This window comes from Rhipicephalus microplus, chromosome X, assembly GCF_043290135.1.
Source record: "Rhipicephalus microplus isolate Deutch F79 chromosome X, USDA_Rmic, whole genome shotgun sequence".
Lineage (NCBI taxonomy): Eukaryota > Metazoa > Arthropoda > Arachnida > Ixodida > Ixodidae > Rhipicephalus > Rhipicephalus microplus.
The window spans coordinates 195,359,148-195,373,974 of NC_134710.1; the positions used below are offsets into that span (position 1 = coordinate 195,359,148).

At 43.7% G+C, this 14,827-nt stretch overlaps 1 protein-coding gene across 8 annotated transcripts in view; it reads right to left on the reverse strand.

Annotated features, from left to right (window-relative positions):
- vir (VIR_N domain-containing protein) overlaps positions 1–14,827 on the reverse strand; it is a 431,173-nt gene that overhangs the window by 169,034 nt on the left and 247,312 nt on the right. For all 8 annotated transcript variants that reach the window (XR_012887826.1, XM_075881178.1, XM_075881177.1 and 5 more), the window contains one exon: positions 10,489–10,597. Coding sequence is in view for 7 of the 8 variants with exons in the window: in XM_075881178.1 (XP_075737293.1) it covers positions 10,489–10,597 (109 nt within the window). In the remaining variant the exon portion in view is untranslated. The remainder of the gene's footprint in view (positions 1–10,488; positions 10,598–14,827) is intronic.

Here is a 14,827-nt window from a genome sequence, read left to right on the forward strand (position 1 = left end):
AAAAAAAAAAACCCCGCCGAGAGTGCTCATACAATTGCTATCACATTAACAATGCAGTTTTTTGCCGTTAAATAAGTATTTTGGGTTAGCTCTGCCTTTACTCCCCCTTTTTGTTTAATTTGTGCATTTATTTTCCAAATATTCGTGCCAAACCTACATATAATGAAATCCTCTTCAGGACGAATTTTCCCGGGAATTCATCAATTTCATTATATCCAGGTTTAAATGTATTACACGAAAATAAATTCGTTATGTCCAAGGATTTTTCATAAAAGTTAATTCCCAACACTAAAGTTTTACTGGACAACCAATAAAGTTGTTATGAACCAAAAATATCTATTGCATGACTATTTTCATTTACTTTGTTATAACCAATGTTTTGTTATATCCAGGTTTGTTATATTGAGGTTTGAGTGTATATCAATAGTGTTGGTGTTCCAGCTCGGTGTCTAAGTATTGAAAGAATCAACTAATCTACCATTTGGTTGATGCACCTTCTGGTTGCTTGTGCCTGCTATTAGTGGAGTTTTTTTTTTCCCCCTACAAATGACTTTGCCAAAGTAACACACTGTGGGCTTCACACGCTAAATATTAGAAATATGTTTCTGATAAATTTCCAAACCATTTAAAAAAATTCTTGCAATGTGTCAGACATGCAAGTAATTATTTTAATTAGAATAAGCTGTGTTCTACAAGAAGCCTGATCTCTTGGCTGCCACCACTGTCACTCGAAGACACCTTGCAGTCAACCCAATGAAGTCGTCAGTCACAAGAGTTCCCAAGAATTTCTGAAATTTCTGCGTCAGAAAAAGAAAAAGCTTACAGACTTTTTGAGCTGGACCATTGCGGCCTGGCACACAATGCAAATGAACCATACAAGCTGTGGACCATGTGCAGCCACTCTTTAATGCTCATTTAAGAATTTCAGCTGCGGGTGAATAAGTCACAGCATCTCATCCCACTTTCAAGACTGAAGAGAGATGCCAAGCACAAAATAGTATCCATATATAAATAGTATTGGTGTAGATCACACTTGGATCTGGTATTCTAAAGGCTTGCTCAGAGCATGTAGTGTTGCCTGCTAATAAAATGCCCACACAGGCATTTTACACTAAAATTGATGTTCATTACAACAGACTAATATTCTAGTGAGAAATGTCTATTACACCTGAAATATATTGTACTCAAAATTAAAACAAACATTTGTCCAAAATACCACTGTGCAACACAAAGGATCAAAATTTCAAAAATTCCAGCAGGTCCCACAAATTGTGGCAATTGATTGCATGTAGTGAGGTCAGCATGAAGGTGCCTAAGCAGCCTTTTTTTTTCGTTTATCAACATTTTTATATTTTGTGTAGTAGGTAGTGTATACACTGTGGGTATAGCAGGCACATCAAATGCACTGGCACTTAAAGAGTGCCTCATATGCCTTATATGACGGTGTTCATGTTCAAGCACAAACGCCAGTTTTCTCGAAACGAAGAACACGCTACAGTGCAATTATGTGCATATGTAGCAGTGGTCAGTGCATTTCTCTGGGTTGAGCAACTATGGCTTGGTGAGTCACAACAGCCCATATGATGCGCATTGCCATCATATCAAAGAGGACAGCCAATACTGCAACCACAAATGAAGTTGCCTCTACACGAAACCAACAGAGTGTCTTTTTCTAAAAGCAGTTTCACACACTGGCATGTCTCTGCGGTAGAAAACTCGACTGCCTTGCAGAATGCATGGGTTTGATTCTGGAACAAACTGTCATTTTTATTTTCTATTGTCATTCAGACTTTTTAAGGATCGACAATGCCAGTGACGCTGGCACCGGATTTTCACTAAATTATGGTTTCTGAACGTTACAACATCAAGATTTACAAAGTTTGTTCTCACTGTTGCTGGAGTGCCATACACTGAACATCACTTGTAGTGCATAGTTGAATTCCATAGGCCTTGGTAGGCAGGTATATGCCACATGTGACCATGGGAAAGGGTTTCACAACATATGCAACATGCATGTCAAGCTATTCATGTCAAAAGCTGTTAATCATGTTGTCATGCGGTCATGTCCTCCTACGCCAATGTACGTATACACCAAGTTAAGGAGATGACCACAAGAGCCTCCAGACGAACGTGGCTAGATGGAGCACAGATGAACAGAGAGATCCAAACAGAGAAAGTGAGACAAATGGACACGTAGAAAGATAGAATTATAGATTGTAACGACCAAAGTGCCTTTGGTTTGTCAAGAAAAGCTTCAAAGTTAATAAATTATTGTTAAACCGTTTTACATGATTCACGCAACGACATGGTGCAGCACATTACTGTATGTAGTTTCATCACACTAGAACGCATGAACTATTTACGCAATGGCATGCTGCTTCCCATTCGGCTCCCTGTTGTGCCAGCCACATGGCACATGGCTATCACCAGTGACACAAGAAAGATCTATGGTATGCAACAGAACCTCGATGATCTGGGTTTCACTGTGATTGTCAAATTATTGTGTCCTGAAAGTAATGAACAAGTCAAAAATTAGCATGCCCACAAAGCACACGTGGCAGCCTTTTAAATTTAGCCAGTTTCAAGTTTCACACCTCAGCTACCAGCTTTGACTGAGCACGTGCTGTACAATGGTCGCAAGACATCTTCAAAGGCTGCCTCTGCGCGCAAATGAAAGAAATGCACACAGAGACAGACAGCCCCCCCCCTCAAAGCAAGCAGATGCAAAAAACCTGAACATTCAAGAAGCCCAGATATGACACAACCAAATGAAAAAGACATGTAAACCGGTGTTGCGGAATCGCCACTCCGGAATTCGAAAGACTCTGGAATCATTTCACATTTTTGTGACCCCACAATAGAATGCAGACAATGCTTGGAGATACAGAATGGGAATTAAGTGAAGCGACTTTTACACAAAATGGAACAGCAATAAACAATGAAATGGAACAAGAAATGGAATGAACAAGAAATGGAACAGCAGTATTCGGAGGTTCGCATACATTCTGAATTCGGGCAGACTGTCCTTTATTAATTTCATGATATTCCCAGAAAGAATGGATAAATTGTGACACTCTGACGTGAAAAGCACACGACATGCTGCCCGCACATCACTTCTGTATTGCAGTGAAGCATATCTTGTTTTCCACAGGCGCATATTTTAGTTGATCACAAAATGCTTTTTTTTTTTCTGAAAACAGAGCACTTTTTTTTACTACGCACTGTTTTTCAAGCTTCAAACATTTGTGATCCTCGAATTTCACAATATACAGTAAATGCTATAAAAACAATATACAGTAAAACAATGTACAGTAACACAGTGGGTTTTTGAATTAACATAATCTACAAAAAATGGAATGCAAGAAACTTGAAATTATTCAAACTAATCAGGGCTGGTCGTTTGATGTGTCAGCTAGTTTGCGGCTCTAAGAGTTGGTTTTCCAGCAATGCCTCGTCACAATTTTGCTGCAAACAAGGGAGCATTCTGAGCCTAACTGCTGTCACCGCAAAAAGAAAAAAAAAAGTAATCAACTAAAATGCACACCTGCGAAAAACAAGACATCTTCACTGCAACACAGTAATGACAAGGGGGCGGCATATTGCCTGCTCCTCGCTGCATCAGCACATCTAGATGCGACCATTCGCCAATTCTTTCTCGTAAAAGAAAAAATTTAATAATGAATAGTGTGACGAAATTTGCAATGTGTTCCGGCTAGAAGAAAACATCACCACTGAAGTTTTCGACGCGATTTTTTTAAGTAGGCGTTGCAGACAAGAACTCCGCCAGCAAAGCAAGTGCGCAATTGCTGGAGCAACCAGTACTCCAAGGTTCACATACATTCCGAATTCTGCAAGACTGTCCTTTACTAATTTCATAATATTCTCAGAAAGAAGGGATAAATCGTGACACTCTGACGTTGTGAAAAACATACGACATGCTGCCCGCCCATCACTTCTGTATCGCGGTGAAGCATGTTTTGTTTTCCACGGGCGCATATTTTAGTTGATTATGAAATCATTTTTTTCATTTTTTATAATTTTTTTTTCGTGCTGGGAGTAGCGAGGCAGGGGTGCATCAGTTACCACTCATTAGTCTAACTAAAGCACATTGCCTAGCGGCTCCTAAGGGCCGTCGTTTCCACGGATTTGCGGTGCAGTTGGGAACAGGAATTGGCACATTCGAATCAACCAGACTTGTGCTGACCGCCGCTTCAAATTATCCGCTCAAACTTACATTGCAAGATACAGGACAGCGAAAATAGTTTGAATAAGCGGGATTTGGAAATAACCGAGTCAGAACTAGGGAGGTTTTACTGTAGCAGTATATTTAAAATGGCAAGACATGGGAGACTAGCGGAACATAGGAAAGGCCTTTGTCCTGCAGTGGACATAGTCAGGCGGATGATGATTTTTTTAAAATAATCATGATGATGATGATGATGCCTGCCTCTCATGAAAATATCGGAAGGTGTAAACATTACGTAGCATCGTTATGGTCATCGCAGCAAACAGGGACAACATCAAGAGAGGCTGGCGGATTTTCAGTGTCCTCACGCATGACGAGTTTTGGGGACTGCTCAAGAGTTTCGTGCAAAGATTCGTCACACAGGTGCGAAAATTGAACTTCCGCGTGTGCGCAGTTGATGACAGCATAATAATGTGACAGAAAGTCCCACCCGAGGATAACGTCATGCGAGCACACCGAAAGGAAAATGAACTCGACAACGCACATAGAGCCTTGGATGAATATACGGGCCGTACAGGTGCCGAGAGGTCGAACTGGTTGTGCGCTAGCCGTACGAAGCGAAAGTCCACAAAGCGGCGTGGTCACTTTGCGTAGGGAGCGGCACAGTTGGGCGGCTATACCAGAAATGGCAGCACCTGTGTCGACGAGGGCAAAGGTAGAAACACTATCGACAGATATGGCAACGACGTTCGCAGGTGAAGTGTGAGGACTTGGGCATTTCGATGACGGCGCAGTTCTTGCCTCTTGAACTGCGGCGTTCAGTTTTCCCGGTTAGAGAAAGCGGGTCCGAGACGCATTGGGGACAGTGATCGCCTGCGAGGAGATGGGGAGCGCGGAGAGTGAGTCTGAGATGGGAATTGGGGTGACTGAGACTCGGGAAGGTTAGTGTAGCCATACTGCAGTGAGGGATAGGAAGCAGGTAGGTGCATGGGCTATGAGTCATAAGATAACGGCCGAGTAGCGTCGTGGAGTGGTTGGAAGCGACGGCGACAATATCGTGCCACGTGTCCTGAAGTACCGCAGGCGTAGCAGATCGGTCGATTGTCAGGAGTGCGCCAGAAATTGCTTACTCGCGGTGTGGCCCAAAGTGTCGAAAAAGGGGTGGAGTGGGGAGCAATTGAAGACATAGGTGGCAAATGCTGCTCGCGGGGTCTGCTGCGTACCACCTGGGCATACGTAAGAGGCGCAGCTACGGGCTGCATAGCCGGCGCATGGGGAACAGGCGTGGCCACAGGCTGCTGGTGGGCAGCGACAGGAACAGCCTGAGCTACCTATTCGGCAAAAACGTCGCGGAGCAGTGAGGGCAGACGAGAGGACGGCGGCTGCTGCGTGAAGGAAATCAACGACAGTTGCCGAGCTGCTACTTCACGCACAAAGCCTTTAATTTCTTGCAGGGTCGGTGAGTGATCGGGAACAGTACGATTGGAGAGCGAGTCAGCGTGTGAGGAAAATGGCCTAGTCAGGGCGCGCTGCTTCCTCAACTCGTTGAAACTTTGACATAATGTGACAAGTTCCGCAACGGTGGCAGGATTATGGGCCAGGAGCATCTGAAATGCGCCGTCATTTATCCCTATGAGGGTATGCTGTACCTTCTTAGACTCAGGCATGGCGGTGTTCACGCGATTGCAAAGATCAACAATGTCTTCGTAGAACTGGTGAACGATTCCAATGGCTTCTGTGCGCAAGTCCGCAAGCGTTGTTCGGCCCTGGACTTGCGGACAGCGGGTCGGCCAAAATCGTCAGCAAAAAAACGTTTTGAAGATAGACATCATCGTAATGTCATTTTTGTGGTTGTTATACCACATTTCGGTAACATAAGTGAGGTAAAAGATGACGTTAGTTAACTTGTCCGCGTCATCCCACTTGTTGTTTGTGCTCACCAGTTCGTAATGGGTGAACCAGTATTCCACGTCGGTCTCATCAGCTCCGCTAAAGACCTTGGGCTCTCGCAGGCGAAGAACGCCGGGGGTGCTGGAGGATGGAGTGGAAGAGCCAGGTTGCGCGTTGTTGGTGGCCATGATGGGTGGTAGCATTCGGTTGCGCAGCTCCAGAATTAGGCGTCGGCGAATGGCAGCACCCAAGTTCAGGCGACGGGGATTGTCAGCACCCTCCACCAATTGAAAAGGGGTTTATTGATGTGTGTTGCGACAGCGGCTTTACGATGAAAACACGATTGGGACAGAGCAACGTTCAGGCAGACGCCGACGACGATCAGCACGAGGCGAGCGAGATGAGCCCAGCACCCAGTACCCAAGTGATGGTGATGCTGCTTGCCAACGATGCGTTTTCTTCTTCACAGCTTAAACAATATTAAAACATCACCATTCGTTCAAACACACTGACCATGCCAACACTATAGGTAACAGGAGAACTGCCCCTGTGGTTATTAGTAGGGTGTTTGTACAGCATGAGATATGTCACCAAGCTACTATCGCTTGACCTTGGTAACGTGTTTTGCGTATTTTTGAAGTTCTTAATACATCTGATGACGTCAGCTTTATGGGACACTCATTCTAAACCCAATAAAACTATCAAGACGTGTTTCCAATATTGAGAAATTGCAGGACTGGAATTGAACTGCTTGATCGTTCCCGAAGCAGGAATGGGCAAAGTTTTTTACTTTCGAGGAAATGAAAGGCCAGTGCTGTAGCCGATGTCATCCCATGTGTGCTTGTGTTTTAGAAAGTGTCTAGAAGATATGCTGCAGGATTATGTCATAGACTGCATAGTGTCGACAAGCTTTGTAAATATGAAAGGAAATTTAGTGTTCCTGAATATTCTCTAATTTATGAACTTGCCTTTTTAGCGCAATGCAATTTAATATTCCCAAATATACTAAAATTGATTTGAGTTCTTTAGCACTGTAATTAACCAAATGTGCATGTACATACCACATTTATTCGCATAATGAACGTACTTGCATAATAAACGCACCACCAACTTCAGTCGTTATTTTTCTCCCACGTAATACTAAACGCACCCCTTACATGCATCCCCTGCAGTTTCGCAAACCGACACCTGGCACCTCCTTGCTCGTTGGATCTTTTACATTTTTTTATTATGCCGACCCCAATCGGCCACTTCGGCCCGCTCTCTGTTCTTTACCCACTGCCGCGTGCCTCTTTGTTTCTTTTTTTTTTTTGAACTTGCAAGTGGCACGTCCCCTGTCTTTTTTAATTATCCATGCACCACAGCGTGCAAGTGCACAGACAATGCCACTGACAAGCACACAGTAAGCGAAGATCACGAAACTGCCTGCGCCAAGCACTGGTAGATTCCTGCAAATACAAAACTTAAAAGCCCAACCACATCCACATGATTTTCTAGTGACGACGACGAGATTTGCTGTCGTCGAGGCTGTCGCGAAGGACCATTTGTTGCCATCGCTTCGCAGGTTTCTGGAAAACCAGATAAAATCACTCAGTGCCGGAAAAGAGCGTGACAATTTTCGCAACATCGTAGCACCTCTGATTCTCGCTATGGTTGCAATTTGCTTTTTATATGCTTGTTATCCGCGCGTACTTCAAGGAACAAATGATATAGGCTACCATTTCTACAGTCACTTCACATGTGTACAGCGAGGTGGCATCTGTAATTTGTCATTATTCTTGTTATCGATGGCCTATTTTGATGCACTGATGGTAGCTGGCTGCAATATTGGTTACTTGCTGCAATGTCAACGGCGACATCGCAGTTGTTGAGCGAGGCTGCCACAGAGTTAGCAAAGTGCGTCATAGCACACACTTCTGGGTGCCCCTTGAGATCACCCAGATACAGTGCAGTCCACTTATAACGATATCGAGAAAACCTAAAAATATGATCGTTATAACCGGTGATCGTTATATCTGGACTGCCGCCAAAAAATCGTCGCCGGACGTACCTTTTGTAGCTCCAGGCTTCATTTCGCTATTTTCACCAATTAATAAATATTGTAGATAGTAGGATGTCAAAAACAAGAAGACTTTATTTCTTACTCCGAAGAACGCATCACGGGTTCGCTGAGGAAGAGAGACTGACCGACGGCGGGGTGGGAGCAGTGGGAGGAAGAAAGCACAGCCAGAGGTACACAGCCGGAATGCCAACGAGGCCCCGCCCCGATGCCGCCGCGCCGCTTTGCTTTTCGCTTTTTTTATTTTCTCTCTCTTTTCCGCTTTCGTTCGGCAAGCTACGAGTAGCTTGCCGGCTTGCCGTTGTAGAAGGCGGGGAGCCGCGGAGCGCGGCGCTTTGCTTTTCGCATTTTTTTTTTTTTAATTCTCTCAGCCTCTCCGCGGTCGACGCGCGGCGAGGCGCAAAACGTGATACAGCTGGCGCCATCTGTATCGCGTCGCGCCAACTCGCGATGCTCTCCTCGGCTTTTTGAACGGCCGGGACGCGCTGCCGGCGCTGTGCTGCAGTGGCGGCAGATACGCCTACGCTAACTTTTCGTCTTGTCTCGGCATAGTTCGTTTCAGAGGAACTTATCAATCTAAATGTTACGATTATTCTGAATGAAACATGCCGTCCACGGCAAACTTTTCATCGTTGTATCCGATATGCGGTGGATAACATATCGTTATATATGGTTTTTTTCCCCATAGCCCCAATGCATAAAATGAGACTGTTAAGTCGACCCATCGTTATAACCGATATATCGTTATATGTGGTATCGTTATAAGTGGACTGCACTGTACCACTGATTGTGAGAAAAAGCAGCAAGACACTTTTATAGATTTTGCAGACGGCATGGGGACAGCTCGCAGAAGAAAGATAGTGCTATTAACCACCAAAGATGAGTGAAGTGCAACAAAATAGCTGTTTTCAAACAGTGTACGCGCATGTCTGTAGGGAAAGGTTAAGCAACCTAACTTTTTTTTTTTTAATGCATTACCGCAATATTTGCTCATCTCGAAAAAGTTTTCATAAAGTTTGCCCCGCATAATAAACGCATCTTCCAACTTTGCTTCGATTTTTCTGGAAAGAAAGTGTGTTCATTTCATGAGTATATAAGGCAAAATGTTTTTGAACTACCTCATCTTAAAGTACAGTAAAACTTGCATATAATGAATTGTGAATATCGAACAGTTGTAAAATTTTCAATATATGAAATATTTTACACATCAAGTTATCTATATATACAGTCATGATCTGTCGCTGTCCAAGTGTTTCTTTGCGCTACTATTCTGAATCGTCAAGTGTATTGCAAAGAACATACAAAGACAGCTGTTAAACAGGGTCTGTCCCAGAAGTTCCCGTTCAAAATAATTTATTTATCATCAGTTAACAATCTTTTTGGACCTTTTTAATGTGCTCTTCCTCTGATTTATTGCACCATTTCCAATGCTTCCCCCCAATCACTAAAGGCACCCTGGAAACCGTCAACGAGAACTTCCTTCAGTGAGGTTTGAAGATGCTTTTAGCATCTTTAAAGTCTAATGCCGCACTCGTTTCAGGGTTCATTTGATGATTCGGGACAAAAGAAAGTTTGGCGTTGCCAGACCAATGCTGTACAGAGGCTGGGGCAGCGCAGCCACATGCATTTTGGCCTCCAACTCGGAGACAATCAGCGCGATGTGGCTCCTCTTTCATCTCACTAGTCGGGACTTTTGGCACAATCTTCATGCAGACTTTCCTTATTAGAAGATCATTCGTCAAAACACCATTAATGATTGCTTTAGGCATTCCACACTCCTCTGCGATCATCTGAACACTTATTGCCAGTCCTTACAGAAAAATTAACACACTTTATGCATGGAGTGTGTTAATTAAGTGCTTGTATATTTCAACAAACGACCAGAATAGTCGTCGTCGATAAACTCTAAACTTTTCGCAAACCACTTGTGCCACAACAAATATTGGCTTTATTTTATCGCGTGATCACCGTAGCTTTCTGGGAGATTCAAGCATCTCCATCCTGTTTTTATCCCACTTTCACACAAAACTTCATTGCATGAAGAAATAAAAACTCGTCCATTTTATTTCTCGATGAGTGTGCAGTCGTGCATGCCCCTGCGCAATGGCATGACCTGCCTCAACAACTGCTCGCAGGCACTCGAAACCAGACTCGTTTGAAGCTTATATCCACCACTAACTTCTGTAACTAAAGCGCTGCCCTGACAGGCGGTGTTGCCGACTAGGAAAAAAACTCTGGGAACTTTTGAGATAGACCCTGTATATTGAACATCATTCAAACAGTTGCTGTGTAAACTACTTCGATGCCTGAAAATAAAATAAATAAATAAACAAAACGAAGTGATAAAACTTACAGCTAAGAGTTCCCACGATTTCCTGTATTTCGCTGCTCAAACAGTGCAAATGGGCACTCCAGAGCTTGCGGCTGTTGACCACCTTTGCAATATCCTCAGCATGAAGAGGCTGTACAGGTATAGAAAAGAAAAGAATGAAAAACATAAGCTTTTATGGCACACAGGAGTTTCAGAACAATGAACAGAGGCTAATAACAACAGTTAAAAAATGTTTGGTAGTGCCCTCAGCATAAGGCAGAAACAATGAAAAACTAAGAAAATGCACTGTGAAATACAATTAAGCTGCACATGCAATTAAAAAGTTTTAATGTTAAGAGCACAGTTTTATGCCTGAGAGTTAAAACAGAACTTCCTTGCTTTTGCAAAGTATTGAAGCTGGTATCGTCTGATGCAAGTGAGATCAACATCGATAGACTGGCTCATACCAGCGAACCAGCCAGGCTCATGCAATCAACGGCATCTCTCGCAGTGCATTTTATGCAACGCGCGACAAGCCCCCTCACCCACGAGTCCAATTCCAGCCAGCGACCAGCGGCAGTCCCTGATTGGAGGCTTCGAACTACTGGCTGATGCAAGGGATCCCCAGAGTCTATAAAAGAGCCAAGTGGTGCGAAGAGAGGGAGAGCGACCGAAGAAATCCTGGCTCATCGCCGCACCTCAGTGCGAGCTCCTTCAGCTGTCAACCCCAGTGCCGAATATGTATCGCCTCTGTTAATACTGTACATAAATGTTGCCTTAACTCACTGTCGCTGTGTCTGCTTCGTCTATCAGCTCTGTGTAGACGCAGACGCGAGCTGAGACACGCAATAACCCATAACAGCAACTACTTCAGTCAGCTCCCATAAAAATGCTTAATGCATGTTATCACACATCAATTATTCACGAAAATACTAAATACTAGCATCTACAGTATTAATATACACAAATTAGTGTTTATGAACAATAAACGATGTTCCTCAGTGAAGGTACTGCCCTTTGGTTGCATGCAGCGTGACTGAGACAAAAAAGAAACATGCAAGAGCTGACGAAGAAATAAATTTCACTTGCATTCAACCTGCCTTTTATGCGCAGTAACTCACCATATCAGTGAATATGGGACAAAAACATGGTCAAGGACACTTACAACAGACCTCAGCTTCGCATGATATTCATTCATTAGATCCCACAGTTTATAGTAAATGGGGAGCAGAAAATAAAAATGCAAAAAGAGAATTGCCAGTGAAAACACATGAACGTTTTTAAAACAAATTTTTAGTAAAAAGTCTGTGATGCTTGTCTACTTTTGCAGTGCAGTCACTGAAAGCTGCCTCTAACTTATTGAAAGCCAGAGTGGAAAGCCCTTGACAAGCACATATTGCCTAAGCCTTCTATGTATCCCACTGCTGTAGAGTAGGGACACTGTAAGTGCTGGCTAAAAGGTTTCATTATCATCTGATTTCTTCGTGCTACTCTCAGCTCGCACTTCGTGAATGATTTTCTCATCCATGAATGGTTGTGCAATGTGATCACTGTCATCTGCACCAATGCTGTTGCCCTAGGCGATGTCATGTTCCCATGTTGGTGTTAACAAGCTGCCATAAGTTACCACCAGACTGGCATTTTTCCAAGGGATCAGGCATGAAACCATGTATATCAACAAAGTCAGCCTTGCGGAAACAACTGCACACAAGCAGCCATCACCTCTGCACAAGCAACCCCCACCTCTCAATGGGCTCAACAGCGGCGCCAAAAGTGGAAAGTTGGCTGTCAGACAGTCGACAACGGCAAGCAAGCACTCCATCATGCACTATCAATACAATGCGTTAAAGACACATACTCAGCCTAAAACGAGAGGCTGTGCCTTGATGATGTTTGGTGCTTTGTGGCACAAGGGCAAGCCCTTTGATGGCCAAAGAGCACCAGTTCATGGGACAAGGGACGTGGACAATAATTGTGATTGGTGGCTGCATAAGGGCCTTAAAATTCCTCACGCTAAGGCAGATGAAAACAAAGAAGTAATAAAATCATGACCATGCCGTGAAAAGTGTGTGGTGTTAAATGGATGACAAAAGTTTGTGATAATAAAAACCTTGGTGGACATGTATGGCAATTGCACAAGTGCCTCGATTATTCACACCCTTGCGTCCAAGGGCTGTGAGAAAGTGCTTTGTTCAGTGTAGCCACCGCAGCGGAGACCTCTCTGGAGAGGTCAAGCTACAGAATGCCCGGGTATATCACATGAGAGGTACGGAGTTCTCTCAAAAAAGCCAACAACTTATGTGTGAAAAGTGGTTCCCTACCGACGAACATTGCACGATGAAGTGGTATCTGTTGTCGGTAGGGTAACGGAAAGTGTTGTCTTCTGAGTGTGTAATTCTTTACACTGGATTAGGATGTGAAGTACGGTGAGTGCTTCTCCACATCTATCACACAAAGGTGGATCGCCCGCAGACAAAAGAAATGAATGTGTTGTGTGTGTATGTCCTGTTCTTAAATTTGTAAGGATTACTTCTGTGTGGCGTGATTTTGATACTGGCGGCCAATGACCAAGTTGCAACTTGACGACATGCAGTTTATTACCTGTGTGTGTGTCCCATGTGCTCTGCCAATAGCCCCTGAGCCCTCGTCTTAGAAAAGGTTTCAAGTCGAGTGCAGGAACTAGTATCGATGTATTGGAAGCAGTTTTGTTGACAGATCCAGCTAGCTGGTCCACCAGAACGTTGCCTTGAATTTTGCGGTGTTCTGGCACTCAGTAGACTGCAACATGCTGCTTAGATGAGTAGACTGTGCACAAGAGCGAATAAAGTGAGACAAGGACAGGGCTTTTGAGCTTTTTAAGAGTTTTCAGAGATTTTACTACGCTGAGGGAATCTGTATATATTATTGTCTTCTGTAGTTTTATTTCATTAATGTGTTTGATGGCCGCAAGTATCGCATAAGCTTCGCCGGTTAAAATGCTTGAATCAGAGTGCAGAACGCCGGCTTCCGAAAAGGATGGGCCGACGGCTGCGTACGAGACAGAAGTGTTGGACTTTGAAGCATCCGTAAAGAACTCAGGACATGTGTATTTCTGTTGTAGTTTTAAGAAGTATGTCTGGATATATGCCATTGGTGCATGCTTCGTAACCTAAAAGAAAGACACGTCGCAATCTATCGCCTGCCATTGCCACGGTGGCATGTATACTGCGGGAGCCATCAAACGGTGTTCAAGTGGCACACCGGTTTCCTTCGCTAGCCCCCTCACACGGAGTGAGTATGGCTGTCTCATAGAAGGCTGTTTCTCAAACACAGCAAGGCTTGATATGTCATTAATTGTGGAATGTGATTGATGATTATTGGCTGCATTTACATTAAGATAATATTTAAAAGACATGTAACATCTCTGTAGGTGAAGCGACCATTCGTTTGATTTCACGTAAAGGCTTTCCACGAGGTTAGTGCGGAAAGCACCCGTAGAGAGACGGATGCCTAGATGATGAACAGGGTCAAGTATTTTAAGGGCAGTAGGTGTCGCAGACTGATATGCTATTGCCCCATAGTCTAGGCGGGTACGTATGAGGCTTCTATACAAATTCATTAAACACTTTTTTCACTTCCCCACGTAGTGCGTGACAACACTTCTAGAAAGTTCATAGATTTTATGCACTTGTGTTTTTAAATATTTGATGTGTGGTATGAAGGTTAGCTTGGTGTCCAAGATTAGGCCTAAGAACTTCTGCTCAGTATTAACGGAAAGACGTTGCCCATGCAGTTGAATATCGGGTTCGGAATGAATGCCTCTCTTCCTGGAAAACAAGACACATGTGCTTTTCTGTGCATTCAGTTGGAACCCGTTTTCTTCTGCCCAATTGGATACTTTGTTCAAACCAAGCTGAACCTGCCACACACACATGGCCAGATTACAAGATTTGAAACCAAGCTGGACGTCATCGACATATGTACAATAAAAAATATTTCGAAAGATAGACAAGCGCAAAGAATTGATTTTGAGCCTTTTCGATATCGAGGAACACAGAGAGAAAATATTGTTTGTGGATGAAAGCGTCTTTGATCTGTGCCTCGATACGAACAAGGTGGTAAATGGTGGATCTACTCTCTCGAAACCCGCACTGAAATGGGTTGAGCAAATTGTTTGTTTCAAGGAAATGTACAAGTCGGCAGTTTATCATTTTTTGGAAAAGTTTGCACAAGCGGCTTGTAAGCGCAATAGGCCTATAACTCGAAACTGAAGAAGGGTCCTTGCCCTTTTCCAAATGGGAATAGTAATAGCATCTTTCCAGGAAGTAGAAATACTGCCAGAAAACTAGATAGCATTGTACAAGCGAAGTGAGGTTTTTTGCGTTTCGACTGGTAGGTTTTT